A 16,383-nucleotide genomic window follows, 5' to 3' on the forward strand; every position below is an offset into this window, starting at 1 on the left:
GCACCCTCTGAGAAGCCGTACTACGAGAATTTCAGCACTCGAACTTTGTTGTTCATCCTGGGGGTACTAAGATGTACTATGATCTGCGAAGGACGTACTGGTGGGAGGGAATGAAGAAAGATGTAGCTAGCTTTGTGTCAACCTGTCTGGTCTGTCAACAAGTCAAAGCTGAACGCCGGAAGCCCGGAGGGGATCTTCAACCTTTACCAATACCAACGTGGAAATGGGAGCATATTTCCATGGATTTTGTGACCGGTTTACCCAAGACGCCTAAGTCTAACACTACTATCTGGGTAATAGTTGACCGTCTCACTAAATCGGCGCACTTCTTACCGGTAAAGATGACGGAGAACATGGAGGCTTTAAGTTTGCTCTACATCCAAGGAATTGTACGCTCACACGGAGTACCTGTATCTATTGTATCTGACCGTGATCCAAGATTCATATCCAAATTCTGGAAAGGATTGCAGAAAGCTTTGGGAACGGACATTCAGCTCAGTACCGCATTTCACCCACAAACGGATGGATAGACGGAAAGTACAATTCAGATTTTAGAGGACATGCTGAGGGCTTGTGCACTTGATTTCTTCGGAAATTGGGAACAACAATTGTCTCTGGTTGAATTTGCTTACAATAACAACTATCAGCCAAGCATCGAGATGGCACCCTTTGAAGCTTTGTACGGAAGACCCTGTCGCTCACCTATTTGTTGGACTGATGCTGGAAAAACCGGATTGATTGGACCAGATTTGGTCCGAAATACAACTAAAAAGATTAAGGTGATTCGACAGAAACTATTCACCGCCCAGAATTGTCAAAAAAGTTACTCGGACAAAAGGAGCAGACCCTTATCTTTCAAAGTTGGCGATCATGTGTTCCTAAAAATCAGACCGCGTCGGGGAATTATTCGGTTTGGGAAAAAGGGGAAATTATCTCCACGATATATTGGGCCATTCGATATTTTGGCAAAGATTGGGAATGTGCCTTACCGTTTAGCACTGGCACCACAGCTTGATCGAGTTCACAATGTGTTTCACGTGTCGATGCTTTGCAAGTACATTGCCCTCCCCACTTATGTTATCAACTGGGAGGATGTCACTCTAAACGAAGATACTACTTTCGAGGAGCAAGCAGTAGAGATTCAAGATCATAGCGAAAAGGATATTCGAGGCAAAACGATCAAGTTGGTGCACGTTTTATGGAGACATCAAGGAATTGAGGAATCTACCTGGGAATGAGAAAACGCTATCCGAGAAAACTACCCGCATCTTTTTACATCGTAGTATGTACGTACTTAATTTCGAGGACGAAATTTGTTAAGGGGGGTAGGTTGTAACGACCCTAATTTTTATCAATAAAATTAGGGAAATGATATTGGCACTCCAAAAATTGATGCAGGCACTCCAAAATCAAAAGAAAATGGTTGTGGAATTACACTGATTTTGGAGTGCCTACATCAATTTTTGGAGTGCGAATATCATTTCCCTAAAATTATTAGTTCAATAAAATTTCTGTTACTCGATTGTCTTTTTATTTATTTACTTGAGTGTTGTTTTTAATAAACATGTCCTAATTATAAAATTTGGTTTTGGAAGCCTTAATAATTATACATACACATACTTGGAGAGAAGGCTGAATGGGATTTCTATCCCAAGAATCTATCATATCATCTCATCTCTTCCACCCTTCGTCATCCTAGCCCTGAGTCTAGTGGAAAGAGAGAGAGAGAGATAGACAGAACAGTTCGGATGAGAGGGAGAGAAAGAGTAAATGTATGACATTTTCCTTGCACAACATTCAGGTGCCTTGTCCGCTTGAGTTGATGAGAGAGAGAGAGAGAGAGATAGAGAGAGAGAGATTGCCGAGAAGAGGGGAAGGATGGGATTTCTTTTTATCCAAATCTCCATCTGTCATAAATGTTGCCAGGCTATAACATCATATGTATATATGGCTTATAGGAGAGAGAGAGAGAGAGAGAGAGGGGGGGGGGGGGAAATGGCCGAGAGAGGGAGAGAGAGAAGGGAACAAACACTTAAACTACTCATCATTTCCCTCTATCCTACAACATAGCCTGTGAATGTGTAGCTCACCAATGACGAGAGAGAGAGAGAGAGAATGTGTGTGTGTGTGGATATTGCCGAGAGAAGAGAGGAGCAATGAGATAAGATTTTCACCAGATTTTTCCTCCCTCATGCCCCATCATGTCACCCTATTATAGCCTTGCCCAGGCTAGAAATTAAAATATGAGAAAGAGGGTGTGTGTGTGTGCCGTGGAGAGGGAGGAGAGAGAGAGAGATGAGAGGCCTATATATACCTTCACATACTTCCCATTTTTGGGCATTCCACTTCCACATGTTCTTTCCCATTTGGGAAGCTAAATAGAGAAAGGAACGAAGTAGGGAACCACTGAAGGAAAAGGGAAAAGAAAAGTCAGTCTTATACCACCACCCACTAATCACATCATCACCCATATAACTGTTCTTCAAAAAAAATAAATTCTACACTTTTACCGTTATTTTTCGGTCCTGAGAAAGAAGACTAGAATTTCGGCCAATCCTAGACCGAAAAGAAACGTACCGATCACCCGACCCGACGCCATCATAATCAACCCGCTACTGCCAAGAAATAAGGTAGAAACCTCCTACTTGCTCACCTAAATATAGTAGTGCTACGTGTTCGTTGATTTTTTTAAAAAAATATTGATCTAGAAAATTTTATAATTACCCGCATAATTAGTTTGTTGGAAAAATTAAAATGTTAACGTCATTGTAGTTATAATTTCCGTTGTACACTGTATAAAGAAAACTGGAGTAATTGTTTGTAATGTTGCATGAAGGAACAATGGAGTAATTACTGGACCTTTAAAAAAAAAAAAAGATGGAATTATTTGGCATGAATGAAAAGTCTTCACTTGCTAGTGTACTGACTTTGGTATTATTAATTTAGAAAAGAAGCAAGCACACAGTCACTTTTTGGTTGGCGTGGGAAAAGTTTTCCAATTACCAAACCTACTGACTTCTGTTTTGATGTGGAAAAGAAGCAAACTCAGTGTACTTCATTTACCCAGTGTACTTATTTTTTCCTAGTTTAGAAAGGAAGGATATGGAATACGTTTTTATTTTACTTTATTTTATTATTAGATAAGCATGAAAGTAGGATTTAATTCTACATGATTTTAGCAAGCTTTGAAAGAATAATGTGTTCGCGAGAAAATGATGCATATGTACGAAACACGAGAAACGAGAAAACGATATTCGAAAACAAAAAAGAGCAAAAGAGAAATTTTTACATGTGTAAACTGGGAGACTGGAACGGCGGAACCAGAGTTTGGGTGTGTGTGTGTAAACCTAGGAGATCGGAACGGCGGAACCAGTGTTTGGGAACGTGTGACTAAACTTGGGAGACCGGAACGGCGGAACCAGAGTTTGTAAATGCATGGTCGACCGTCATTCTGAAAGAGGGAGTAAACGGAACCAGTGCTAAAGGAAAAGAATTGATAATAAGTGAAATTGACGTTTTGACACAAGGTATGATATACTATTCTGAACTAGACACTCGACACTTTTATTTGTATGATATCTCTATTTGTTGATTTGTTAAAATTATGTTGATGCCTTGTAAAGTAGATATTATTTTTGGTAACGTATGGGACATAGGGGTAGGAGTTAGCTACTGAGCTTTATAGCTCACGGTGTTACTTTTGTGCCATGGCATTTTATGCCAGACTTAGAAGGCGAACAGGAGGCGTACTATAATTTGGAGCAATATGGAGCCAAGCAAAATACCGCTGAAGAAGAAAATCACCATGAGGAGTAGAAATTTCTTGTAGCACCCCACCCTATCCTTAAATAAATGAAATCTTGATTTGAGAATAATTTGGATGTAATGACTTATTATTCTACTTTTATTTATTAAATGGTCAAGTTTGAATAAATAGTTATAAATAATGTTTCCAAAATTTAGGGCGTTACAAAAATCTTTTTTGTTCTTGCCAAAACTTAATATATATTTTTCTTTGATTGCATGACTTAATTACCCTTCACTACACCACTTGCTTTACAAAAATGCCTCTTGAAATCTCTTAGGAGTATTTTAACGTTCTTTTGGCATTCTACCAGAGCGTGAACTTTTTAGTTTTTAAGAATACCAAAGCTTCAACTTGAGAGAGGGGGAGGGTGCATATAGAGTAACTATTTTTAGTCCCATGATTTCAAGAAAATTACTGTATGATGAGAAAAACTATTTTACGGGGTGTCCCGTAAACAAGTGTTTGCAGCGCTCAATCGCGCACGTCCGAAGTGTTTTTGGACGGTCCGTATTGAAAATCAATTTTGAGTGGTCAAAATTGTAAAGCAATCTCAGCCATTAATTGCGCGAATGAACGACCGAAATTGCGCAGAACCGTGAATCCGCCGTGAAGCCATGAATAAGTTTTTCTCAATTTTGATCCCAAGTAAAAACAACCCATATAAGTTCGATCAAAACAAAGCAACCCATCTGACAACCCATGTTTTCAATTCCTCTTGTTTATAATCATATCCTCCAAGTTCAAATGTTATAGATCAATCAAAGGCAAGCAAGTCCACCCATATTGAAAAAGATAAGTCTAATAAACAGTAGAAGAGCAATACTCTTATATTTTAAAGCTAAAAAATATCCTTAAAAAAAGATAAAAAAATATCAGTAACTGCGTTGCACCATGTTAAAATTGTTAAACAGTAGCTTCGTTGGACCTTAACGAAGCTCTGGTATTCTTGAAAAAAGAGAGTTGAAGCTCTGATGATGATGAAATGCCAAAAGAATGTTAAAATACTTCTAAGGGATTTCAATGGGCATTTTCGTAAAGTAAGTGGTGTAATGGAGGACAATTAAGTCATGCAATGAAAGATAAATATTGAGTTTTGGCAGGAACAAAAATGGTTTTGGCAAAAACAAAAGGGGTTTTGGCATTATCATCTCCCAAAATATTTTACTTATTTTTTGGTGTTTGTGTAACAACCCGGATTTTCGACCTTTTTTTATTTTAATAATATTAGCTTCAATATTATTAAGTTTAAATTATTATTTTTAATAATATTATTAAACCGTATTTTTGCATGCAACTACTATATAGTTTTTTGCATTTTTTTTCACACACATGTATGCATGCACACACATTTCTCTATCTCCCTCACCTCACTCTCTCCTGCAACCTCTCTCTCTTCCTCCCACAGCTCTCTCTCTCTCTCTCTCTCTTCCTTACCCTCCAAGAAAAACCAAATCCATCCCCCTTGCCGGAACTGAAAAATTCCTTCATCACCAAGGAAAAATACGAATTCAATTGACTCCTATCCAATTCCTGCCACCCCTTTGACCCTAAAAACAGTCCCAATCCGTTCATGTCAGAGTCCTATGAAACCAACTCCATTAAATTCGATCTTATCCTTCTTCTTCAAATTCACCTATAAATACTCTACCACTTCGGCCATGAGCACACCGCTACACCTTCCACACTCCACTGAGTAAGAATCAAGAGAAAACCGTTGCCAATCGAAGCTCAAATCCATGGAGTTTTAAAGAGAGAAAAATGGGTTTGTGCTCTAAAACCAACCGAAACCCAAATTGACCGTTCCAAACACTTCTTACAACTCAAAGCATCCCCAAACATCAAGCAATGCGGTCCCAAGGTTCCCTGATCGAAGGAACTGAAGTCACCTTCTCAAAAATTCAAGTTTCATTTTTTATTCAATCCAATCCAATTTGAGGTATTATAATCCATTACAACCTCCTCTCTATATATATTAAGTGTTATTAGGCCTAGAACATAGTCCCATAGGGTCCCATGCATCAAAACCATGAAGAAAAACGGAAAAAAATCAAAACTAGACATGACCTTGCGGCCGCAACCTTTGGGCCGCAAGAACCAGAGCCGAGTTTGCAGCTAACTGCTTCACCGCAAGGTTGATCAAGTCAAACCTTGCAGCTAGCTCTTCCACCGCGAACTCCATTCGGTTTTCATTAAAATTAGTTTAAAACCATTTTGCGATCTTCCAAACCTCATTTTTAACACCAAACTATTTTTTCTAGACTTCTTGCACCTCAAAGATCATACCTTGTTAATATCATATTTTTTTATTTTTTTATCTATTTATTAATTATTTACTTATTTTTATTCAAAAGTTTACATACAAAAATTCTTTGCGACCTTATAAATTATGTTATTGATACCAGAGTAATTTTTTTTAGCATTTTTACATTCCAAAGATGAAAACGTTGTTAACCTCAACAAGTTTTATTTATTAAATAATTTATTATCTATTTATTCTACTTTCGACAACTTTTGTTAATATCATTATTTAAAATAAGTCCGCGACCCTCCGAACCCAACTTTTGACACTCAAACATGTTGCATAGGACCTTTAGAACTCATATTAAGGTCATGATAATTATTCTAATATTTTTACCTAAGTAATGTGTTTAATTAATTTTTAATCAATTTAATTTGTTAGAAATAATTAATAAGAGCCTAGAATTTTTTTTAATATTTTTATAAAAGTTCTTACTCTATTATTGATATCAGGGCCATACAAGAATAAGAGCAACGACCCATTCAAAGAAAATTGTGTGATTGCATTGCTTGTTATTTGTTTTAATTATTATTTGATTTAATTGTATATTGTATCTACAGTTGATTTGAATGCTAGATTGGTCTCTAGAGACATGGGGTGGTATGCGAATAGAATTCACCTAGACGATGCTAGGTAATGGATAAATTGAAAAGTTTATTTTTAGTTTGCCTGCAGACGGGATTTTGAGATGTGATGAGTTGAATGTGATGATTTAAAACTGGCACAGTAAGCCCAGCGATGAATTGGAACTGGCAAAGTAATCCCAGTGATGAATCGAAACTGGTGGGAGTCCAGTGATGATTGTGAAGTGGTGCATAAGATAGGCGAACCTTAGTTATGATTCAGGCATGATAATTTTTCTTTGTTGTAATGAGAGGGATACACACTGGGTACATAACTTAGGTGCAATCCGCGACAACAAACGAAAGTGATCTCATGGAACAGGGCATAGCTAGCGGTTGGGGAGGAAAGATCTCATGGATGAGATCTTAGATTTCATGATAGGTTAATGGATAGTAATGAACTGGTTTATGTGAAAAAATCTCTGTTTTACTTTTTTTGCATTATTATCCTGTTGCTTACTAGCTGTAAAGTAAGATAAGTAGCTGTGTTGAATTATTCTACTGGGTAATTTATCACTCACGGATACATCTGTATCTTGGTAAATCGATTGCTTCGACGATCAATTTGCCAGAGGGAACATGATTCAATGGAGAGGATTCAATGATGGTGCAATTCGACACGGAAAGAATATCAGGAAAGGAGATCGAGTATACTTGGGATCCATATCAAGCCTAGAGTTGGCTCTAAAGTTAATGTATTTTAAATCAGTAAATCTATCTTGAGATTGTAATAACTAAATCTTTATTTTGGAAAATTATATTTATTTAGCAAAATTTTCTTAAGAAATTATTTTATATTGCTTCCGAAAAATCAGTGCGTTACATTTTGATTGTATAAAAAATAAAGAAAATATTTTATATGTAAAATATTTTTCATTAATTGGATGAAAATGACTTACCCTTAAATCTTCCGCAAGTTATTTTTCAAAATGAACCCGTTGCCTTCTATTTCAATTATTGCAGCTCAGTTTTTTCAATTGTCACTCTGTAACGACCCGATTCATCTTTGTACAATATTGTCCGTTTTGGATGTCCAAAACCCATAGACTTCCCAGTAGGTCATCAATTCCTAGACTACCCCAGAATGAGCACGCTTAACTGTGAAGTTCTAATGCAATTTGACCCACTTTCACGGCTTTAAAAGGCCTTGTACAAGTAGGAGTGATATTTTCTTAAAAACCATGACTTACCCCCTCCCGTCCGGACGGAGCTTGCTATCCTGCAGTACTGCCGGCCACCAGAAAGCGAGGTGTTACGCACCCACGTTCAATTCCCCTTTATCTCTCTCCTGAATTGAATTCTAACCCCCCGGGTGCTCTTTCTCTCTCTTTATACTATTTTGTTGATTTTTAAAAATATTTTTTATATGCCAACAAAATATCGAAAAATAAAAGTTTAAAGTTTATTTTCTAATTTAATTTACATTGAAACAAATAGAGCTGACATATCAAAATTTATGGTACCGGTTGATACATCGTCGATCAGGGATTTTTTGAGATTTTTTAAACAGGGTGACAAATTGGTTTAGAAGTGTAAACATAGTCATTGAGCTTTGAAGTTCATGGTCAACTCATGCTGGTAAAATATGTTTAATAACTCACGAATCTTACGGTACGTTGTGTTTTGAAATATAAAAAACAAAAGCATTGCGACAATTAATTGGATGTCCTCAGAAATCTCACCATTCACATTGAACAAGCAATTATACGGCGCGATTTCCTACAAAACGCACCAAATCAATTAAATTTATATATAATTACGTACCATCGTTCAAAGCTTGATTTAGATTTCGTGCTGTTCAAGATTTGTTTATGCTTAATCAAAAGTACCTTTTTTTTGGGTACATCGAGAATTCAAACAAAGTCAAAACACAAACAGAGCCATTGAATACCAATTTTTCTAGTATGCTTCAGACTGCAGTGCTGGTTGGCTCGAGGGAGATCGACATAAAATAAAGTATTTTTATGCAAAAATGTACTAAATATATGGTGTAGCTTTGTGGTACATTAATTTATTAAATATAATTTTTTTTTCATTATTGATGACAATTGCAACGTACATGTGTGATTATTTTCTTCTATAAAAGAATTTGATAAAATTTTACCTGACAATGTAAAATAACTTCAGATTTTAGCTAGAACAAATCAAAATATTTAATAATTTTAGAGATTGCTATACTAATTATATAAATAATAACCATATTACATGTAATATTAGTAAAATATTTTAAATGTCGGGAGGGATTGGGGCCATTCCGAACCTCTATGTACCTCCGCCAGTGCTCGCAAATGGTATGGGAGCATGATGCCCCATTAAATTCAGACCCTTAGGCCTTAGATTTAAAATTCAATGCAGTACTCTTCGATTCCTTTCGTTCAAGCAGTAACTCTCTCCTCAACTTGTGGAGTGTTAGTCAATGTTTTTTTTTTCCCTCTCAAAACCCATCTCTTCGAGTTTGGGATTAAAAAAAAAAAAAATGCATTACTTTTAAAATTTAAAATAAAAAGTTACTACTTGATTCTAAAGGAATGGTGCAGAATGGAAACAGTTTATTATTTGAGAAATAGATACCTATTTTTATTATTTTGGTTATAAATTATTTTTGAATATTTTTCTTTTAGTGCCATTTGTATTGGCAAGTTTGTTATCTAGTTTTCAGATTTGAGAATATCTCAAATCTTTTGATTTTGATAATTATTGAGTCAATTAGCGATTCACGGGGCCGGGATTCAGCTTTCTGTTTTGCTAATTCCTTTTTGGTCTTAGTTTTTTAGTATAAAATAGGTTGTAAGGTGACATTAAAATTTAGTTATTTATGATTGATTAATGAAAATTTGAGAAGTTTTCTCAATATCATTTGTTCGTAGAGAGAGTATCTCTAGTTCAAATTTATTCATAATTGTTCTCGCTGCGCATTTCTTCTTTTTCAACGCATCTCGCTGCATCAATATTAGAGCCTTAATTTTGATAAGATGGTGTAGTAACAATTTGAAATAAATCATGTAAGTAACATGCATGTTCCTTAGAAATAGAGAGTTGACATGCTCAAACTCAAAGAGAGAGAGAGCCTTCCAAAACTGATCAAAATTGGTACTGCAGCCCATTCCTTTTATCAAGAACAGCTTGGGTAGTGATGACGGAAAATTGTCCCTAAGGAAGTATCCCGACAGCTTACTTAATTCAGAGCTGAAGACCAAACCTTTTCGATCTCAAGACAACTTTATATAATTTTTGTTTTTTTCCGATGGATCATTTTTATTATCATCTCCAATCTTGCAAAAATGGAAACAAATTTAGGTAAGTACTTAAAAAAAACATGCAAAAATCATAAATAAAATGACTAGTTAGTATTAGGCACCGTATGCCTTTTCAAAGAAATATATGGAGCACTTCTTAAATAAAATATGTGCAAGCACAAATGTAGATAATGTAAATATATCTGAGTGTGTTTCTCATAAATGTTAGCTAAATTTTTTTTGTCAGATCTAAACAGAAAAAAACATTAGATTAATTGAACATGAGATATTGAATGAAATGTGAGAAAGCGTGATCAAATAACATTGAAATAAATAAAGACAACAAATATATAACATCAAAATAATAAATAAAAAAATCCTGTAGAATTACACCAAAAAAAGAGGTCCCGCATAGAGATAGTCTCGAAGAACAAAAATACTTATAATATTACGATACAAATGAAAACTGTTTACTACAGTACATTTTTATCATTCATATTTCATCGATCCCGATTCGCATGCAGTCCTCCTACCCCTCTCCATGTGAGACTTGTATTTGCTCAATACCCCATCAATACCAAAATCAAAAGCATCTCTCATTTTCCTAAACCGTTGACTCGGTTTCGCATACACAAATCTCGGTATATATTCTATTACTTTTTCTCTCAACCTCTCCACTTCCGCTCTCCCAAACCCTTCCAACACTCTCCTTATATCCCTTCCGTTGCGCACGTCGTTACGGTGTATAAAAACAGAGTAACTCTCGGGTTCACTCGGCAAGAATAACTCGTATTGCATGTAAGCGGTCCGTCCCCAGAAAAATACCGGTATTGAACCGGCCAACATGCACTCGAATACCGACTGTCCCGTGAATCCCGCCCCTCTCGGCTGGAGACAGAAATCGGAGTCGAGAAACGCTTCCATGACCGCCGTCTTCCCGTCGATGCAGTTTTCCCGGCCGCAGTCCACGTGGCGGCACGCGGTTGACTCCTCGAGGCACTTGTTCTTTAAAACACCTCGGAAATCGTTCTCGATCCATTCGCGAGCGTCGCCGACGTAGGAGAAGAGGTGGTTCCGGCGGCGGCTCCGGACGAATCCCTGCCACCTGGCGATATCGGATTCTGACCTGGGGTGGAATGCGGTAGGGTAGGGTACAGCGATTTCCAAGTTGTCCCAAACGTTTCGCTCGATGGCCAGACGGACGACGTTTTCCATCGCCGGCAGATTGAGCAAACTGGACCCCCACTCGGCGTCCGAAGCCTCTCTCGACCGTCGAAAATCCCATGTAATCCGTCCAAGCATGATGATATGATCGGAGCCCTTGGATCTCTTCCACCATTTCTGTTCCTGGAGCCACCTATTCAACTTCTCAGGATGCCAACCCCGGTCCGTCGCATTATAGCTGCCCCACGAGTACATTCTCAGAGCGATCCCAGCATAAAAGGGTATGTAGAACGCCGTAGCGGATTCCGGCTCTAGTGTTCGGCACTTGTAGTTCAGCATCAGGTTGTGGTACACCACCTCGCCCCAAGAAAGGTCGGTCCAGTACCACGCCGGGAGAATACTCTCCGGTACGATCCCGGCTAGCTCTCCGGCCGGATGTCCGAAGCTGTTGTTTAAATTTGTGTTGGAACTGGTCAAGAGGTCGTTGTTGAACATCGGGGGGAGATCATAGACGTAGATGCGACGGGAATCGCAGGATTTGCGCGGCAAGCTGCCGTAAGTGTTCGATGAGATATTTGAAAAGGATGGTGAGGGATTGTGTGTACGAGTAAGGTATAAGACGAGGGATACGTGGAAAAGGATTACGAGCAAGAGTAAAGTGCGACGGATTGGAGTAAGGTCGGATAGGGATGATTTTACTCTGGATTTAAGGCTTCGGGATTTATTAGGCCGCTTTGTAGGGCTTTCGAGTTCGGTCGACTGGTTGCCGGAAACTGGAAGCAACATTGTACTGTATTATATATGGAGAGAGAGAGAGAGAGAGAGAGAGAGAGAGAGTGTGTTCTGATGGAGACTCGGGGTATGTATAGAAAGGTGTAAGGTTAGACTTTGACACGGAAGCCATGAGGAGATTGGTAAACTAGTCGCTTATTTTTTATTTGTAAAAACACTGTTGAAAGAAATGATTATAATAGTAATTTATTTCAAACCAGATCAGAGAATTAATTCAATGCAAGAGAAAAATTTAGAATAGCGTAGATTAGATTTATAAAAAAAACAAAAAAAAAAAACTGAAGCCCACAATAGTTCGTATATTAACGAAAAAAGGTAATCGACTAAGAGAAATTCCGGAAGTTCTTTCCTTTACAAAATACTACTCCCTCCGTCCCCCAATGAATGTCAATTTTCGGAAAACTTAAAATTTATCTTGACACAATCATTGCACCATTTCTAATAAAACTTTCCCAAACTACCCTTCTATTTTTAAAATCAATTTGGAGTACTAATATTCCCACAAAATTTGGCAACTAAACCAAGGAGTAGTATGGGTAAAAAACAATTGAGGAGTAGTATACTCTAGAAACCCACAAAGAAAAACCAAGGAGTAATCCCGAAAATGTAGGCGCCAATTTGATTGATTACCAATTTTGAACTGCTCTAAATATGGCGCCTAAAAGAATATTCTGGAGTCAGTTTTAAACTTTCCTTCTCAATTCAAAATTTCCCTTATCAAAAAGAAGTCCACTTCCCCCCAAACTCAAACTCTTTCCAATACGGATAATTATCCTTCCCTTTTCTACTCCAACTGCATAATCTCCTCCTACTCCAATTCTCTCCTACTTCCAAGGGTATTCTGCCTACCAATTCAGTCATTTGTTCAAAATTTCCTTCTCTTATTTTATCTCCTCTATTCAAGGAAAATATAGATTCACTTTGTGCAACGTCTTCTACCCCCAGTAGAAAAAAAAAATCACCTAGCCAAACACCATCGTCAGGAAATTTTTCAAGCTCTCTGGTTGCAAAGTGAGAGGGGAAAATTGAAAGGCGATTTTGTAAGGGGAGTTGCTGTGCGATATTCTGTCAGTGAAAGAACGATTCATAGGATTTGGGAGCAAGGAACAGCTTGCATTCACAATAGAATGGTAGTTGATGTGTCTTCTAATTTGTCCGGCAGAGTCGGCCACAAGCGAGTTGAAATCAACTTCAACAAAGTCGCTGAAGTTCGTAAGAGTCAAAGAACAAATATCCACTTGCTGTCAAATGCCATAAAGGTTTCAAAGTCTACACTTTATAGGAGGATCAAAGAAGGTGCATTAAGGCCACATTCCAACCCATTGAAGCCTCATCTATTGGAAGAAATTAAAAGAGCAAGGTTACGATTTTGCTTGTCAATGCTTGAGCCAAGCACTTGATACCAAACCGATATTTAAAAGTATGTACGACTGTGCATATTGATGAAAAATGGTTCTACATGACCAAAGAATCAGAGAAATATTACTTGCTTCCCGAAGAAGAAGAGCTGTGTCGTACTTGCAAGAGCAAACGGTTCAATACAAAAGTCATGTTTATGGCAGCAGTAGCTCGGCCACGTTTTGATGCAGATGGAAATGAAAAATTTTCGGGAAAGATTGAGATTTTTCAGTTCACGTACAAAGAACCAGCCAAAAGGAATAGCAAAATTTGTGTCGCTGGTACATTGGAGACAAGGGTGGTTACATCGGTGCCGAAGGATGTTATTTGCTCATGTTTGATTGAAAAGGTTTTGCCCGCTATTCGTTCTAAATGGCCACATTGTAGTGCAACAAAGACCATTTTGTTAGCCCCATGGTTTTAGATTTTGATGACAACAAACACAACCTAATTGGAATTACATTAGTTAATTGGATTTTATTGGTATAATATATTTCTAATGGGCTAATTCTGTCATTAGTCATTATTATAAGGACCTATGAGCAATTCTTTCATATCAAGGTTTATGATGCTGTGCTCTATACAGGGTATTTTATTCTAAAGCCTAGGGTTCTACGTTTATGAGCAATAAAGAGGCGATAGATACAATGAAAGGAAAGAATCAAGATTTCTTCGTCTGATATGAAAATCTATGGGAAATTTGGGTCTATTAAAGACACAGATTAAAGGGTTTTTCTTCCTCAAGATTCCTATCTCCAATAGACAAGAAAATTGAAGAAGGAGAGAGATAAGGAAAATCTCTTCCTATTTTTCTAACGACTGGAAGAGCTCTGTAAGGAAAGAAGATTGATTGTTGGAATATGTAGATGGAAAGATTATGGGCTGATTTTATGCAACGGCTAAGAGGAAATTATTCAACGTTCAATTGGGTTTTTCCACGTTAAAAAGAAAAGCAGGAGCAAGGTTGGCACACACATCTCTTGAGCAAAAATTCCAGTGAGCAATTACTTGAATTTCTATCAGTCAACTTTGTTCTTCATCTTGATTATCCTACACTAGAGTGAGTATTATCTTTGAACCTTATTGTAAAAGAGATTTCACACCCTTGTCTAAGATTGAAACCATTTTTGTGAGTGATTTTTGGGTACAAAAAATCATTTGGATTTAGGTGTGACTAGCGCCGGAGTCTTAGCTAGTTGGGAGTGAATTCGGAGTAATCGCTCGTTGTAAGGTTTTCTAGCACCCACGAAGCTAGAGGTTTGTAACGACTATTGGAGATAGTGCAGCAATTCCCGAGTAGGACACTTGGAGAGTGGAGTAGATCGTGAAGTTGCGAATCGAACCACTATAAAATCCTCGTGTTAATTTTCTCTTTCCCTTACTCTTTTACTTTCAGTTTTGCATATCATTATCGCATAAGAAAATTGGTATAATTTTGAAATCACACTTGGGTTAGAAAAGCTTGCATAATTAGTTGATTTTGTGCTTATATTGCAATCATAGAATCTGTTGAGTTGTTATATGCATCTGTTGTGTTTCTAATCTTTGAGCTAGCTCAATCTATTAAGCTTGCTGGTGTACTTACTAGTTGAGTCGACTCAATTGTGCTGCAGCGTTGTCTTTGTTTCTTTCTTGCAATTAGTTTTTTAATCTGTGAATAGTTAGTGAGAAACCCAATTCACCCCCCCCACCCCCCCTCTTGGGTTGCTTTTGGACCAATAATTGATATGAGAGCGGGGCTCTAATTATTTTTGACTTAATCGTCTTAGGGTAAGATCTATGGTAACCCCTTATGGCACCTTCCTTCTCGAGGGCCAATCGAGCAATAGAGCTCCTTTGTTTAGCGCGTCTAACTACAATTATTGGAAGGCTAGAATGCATCTTTATATTCAAACTGACTATAAGTTGTGGAAAGTTATTATTGATGGGCTGCACCGTCCTACCAAAATTGTTGATGGGATAGTAGTTCCTAAAGAAGAAAAAGAATGGAATGCTAATGATATTATTGGTATTGAACTGAATGCTAAAGCAAATCTGTTATATTGTGCTTTAAAACCTAATGAGTTTAATAGAGTCTCTGCATGTGAATCGGGTAAGGAAATTTGGGATAAGCTAGAAGTTACGCATGAAGGTACTAGTCAGGTTAAAGAATCAAAAATTGACCAGCTTGTTCATAAGTATGAATTGTTTAAAATGAAACCTGATGAATCCATCTCTAGCATGTTTACACGCTTTACTGATATTATTAATGGCTTGAAGTCTCTTGGAAAGTCTTACTCTAATGTTGAGCTTGTAAGAAAGATTCTCATGTCATTACCAAAGCAATGGGAGCCAAAAGTGACGGCAATCATCGAGGTCAAATGAGATCTCACAAATTACAGCCTTGATGAGTTGTTGGGTTCTCTTATAACTCACGAAATCACAATGAATGTGGAGGAAGATCAAGGCCAGAAAAAGAAGAGTATAGCCCTCAAGTGTTCCACCTCAAAGAATGATGATGAAGATGATTCATAATCAAGTTGTAGTGATGAAGAAATAGCACTATTCATGAGGAAATTCAACAAGTTCATGAGAAAGAAGAAAGAAAATGGCAAGAAGTTCTTCAAAAAGGATGGAACAAAAAGTGAGAACAAGAGAGATCCCATCATATGTTATGAATGTAAGAAACCAGGACATATGAAGTCTGAATGCCCTCAAGCCAAAGATTCTAGCAAGAAGGCAAAAAGAAGAGCACTTGCGGCGTGGGGAAATAGCAACGATGGAAGTGGTTCAAATGACAACAATGAACAGGCCAACCTGTGTTTAATGGCTCATGAAAACACCGAGGTGTGCTTGAGCTCAAAGGCAAAGAATGAAAGGTGGTTCTTGGATAGTGGATGCTCAAGGCACATGACCGGTAATGCTAAACTGTTCAGCACTTTATCAGCCAAGGAAAGTGATTTTGTAACATTTGGTGACAACAGCAAAGGTAAAATCATAAGTATTGGTAATATTGGTAAGGATCATTTTTCCTCTATTAAAAATGTGCTTCTTGTTGATGGTTTGAGACATAATCTGTTGAGT

At 37.5% G+C, this 16,383-nt stretch overlaps 1 protein-coding gene across 1 annotated transcript; it reads right to left on the reverse strand.

Annotated features, from left to right (window-relative positions):
- Positions 1 to 10,455: 10,455 nt before the first annotated feature.
- On the reverse strand, positions 10,456 to 11,916 carry LOC131302915 (xyloglucan galactosyltransferase XLT2-like). The gene has a single exon (XM_058329707.1). The coding sequence runs from the start codon at positions 11,914 to 11,916 to the stop codon at positions 10,456 to 10,458; it is 1,461 nt and encodes a 486-aa protein (XP_058185690.1).
- Positions 11,917 to 16,383: the final 4,467 nt, after the last annotated feature.

This window comes from Rhododendron vialii, chromosome 10a (genome assembly GCF_030253575.1).
Source record: "Rhododendron vialii isolate Sample 1 chromosome 10a, ASM3025357v1".
NCBI classification, from domain to species: Eukaryota; Viridiplantae; Streptophyta; class Magnoliopsida; order Ericales; family Ericaceae; genus Rhododendron; species Rhododendron vialii.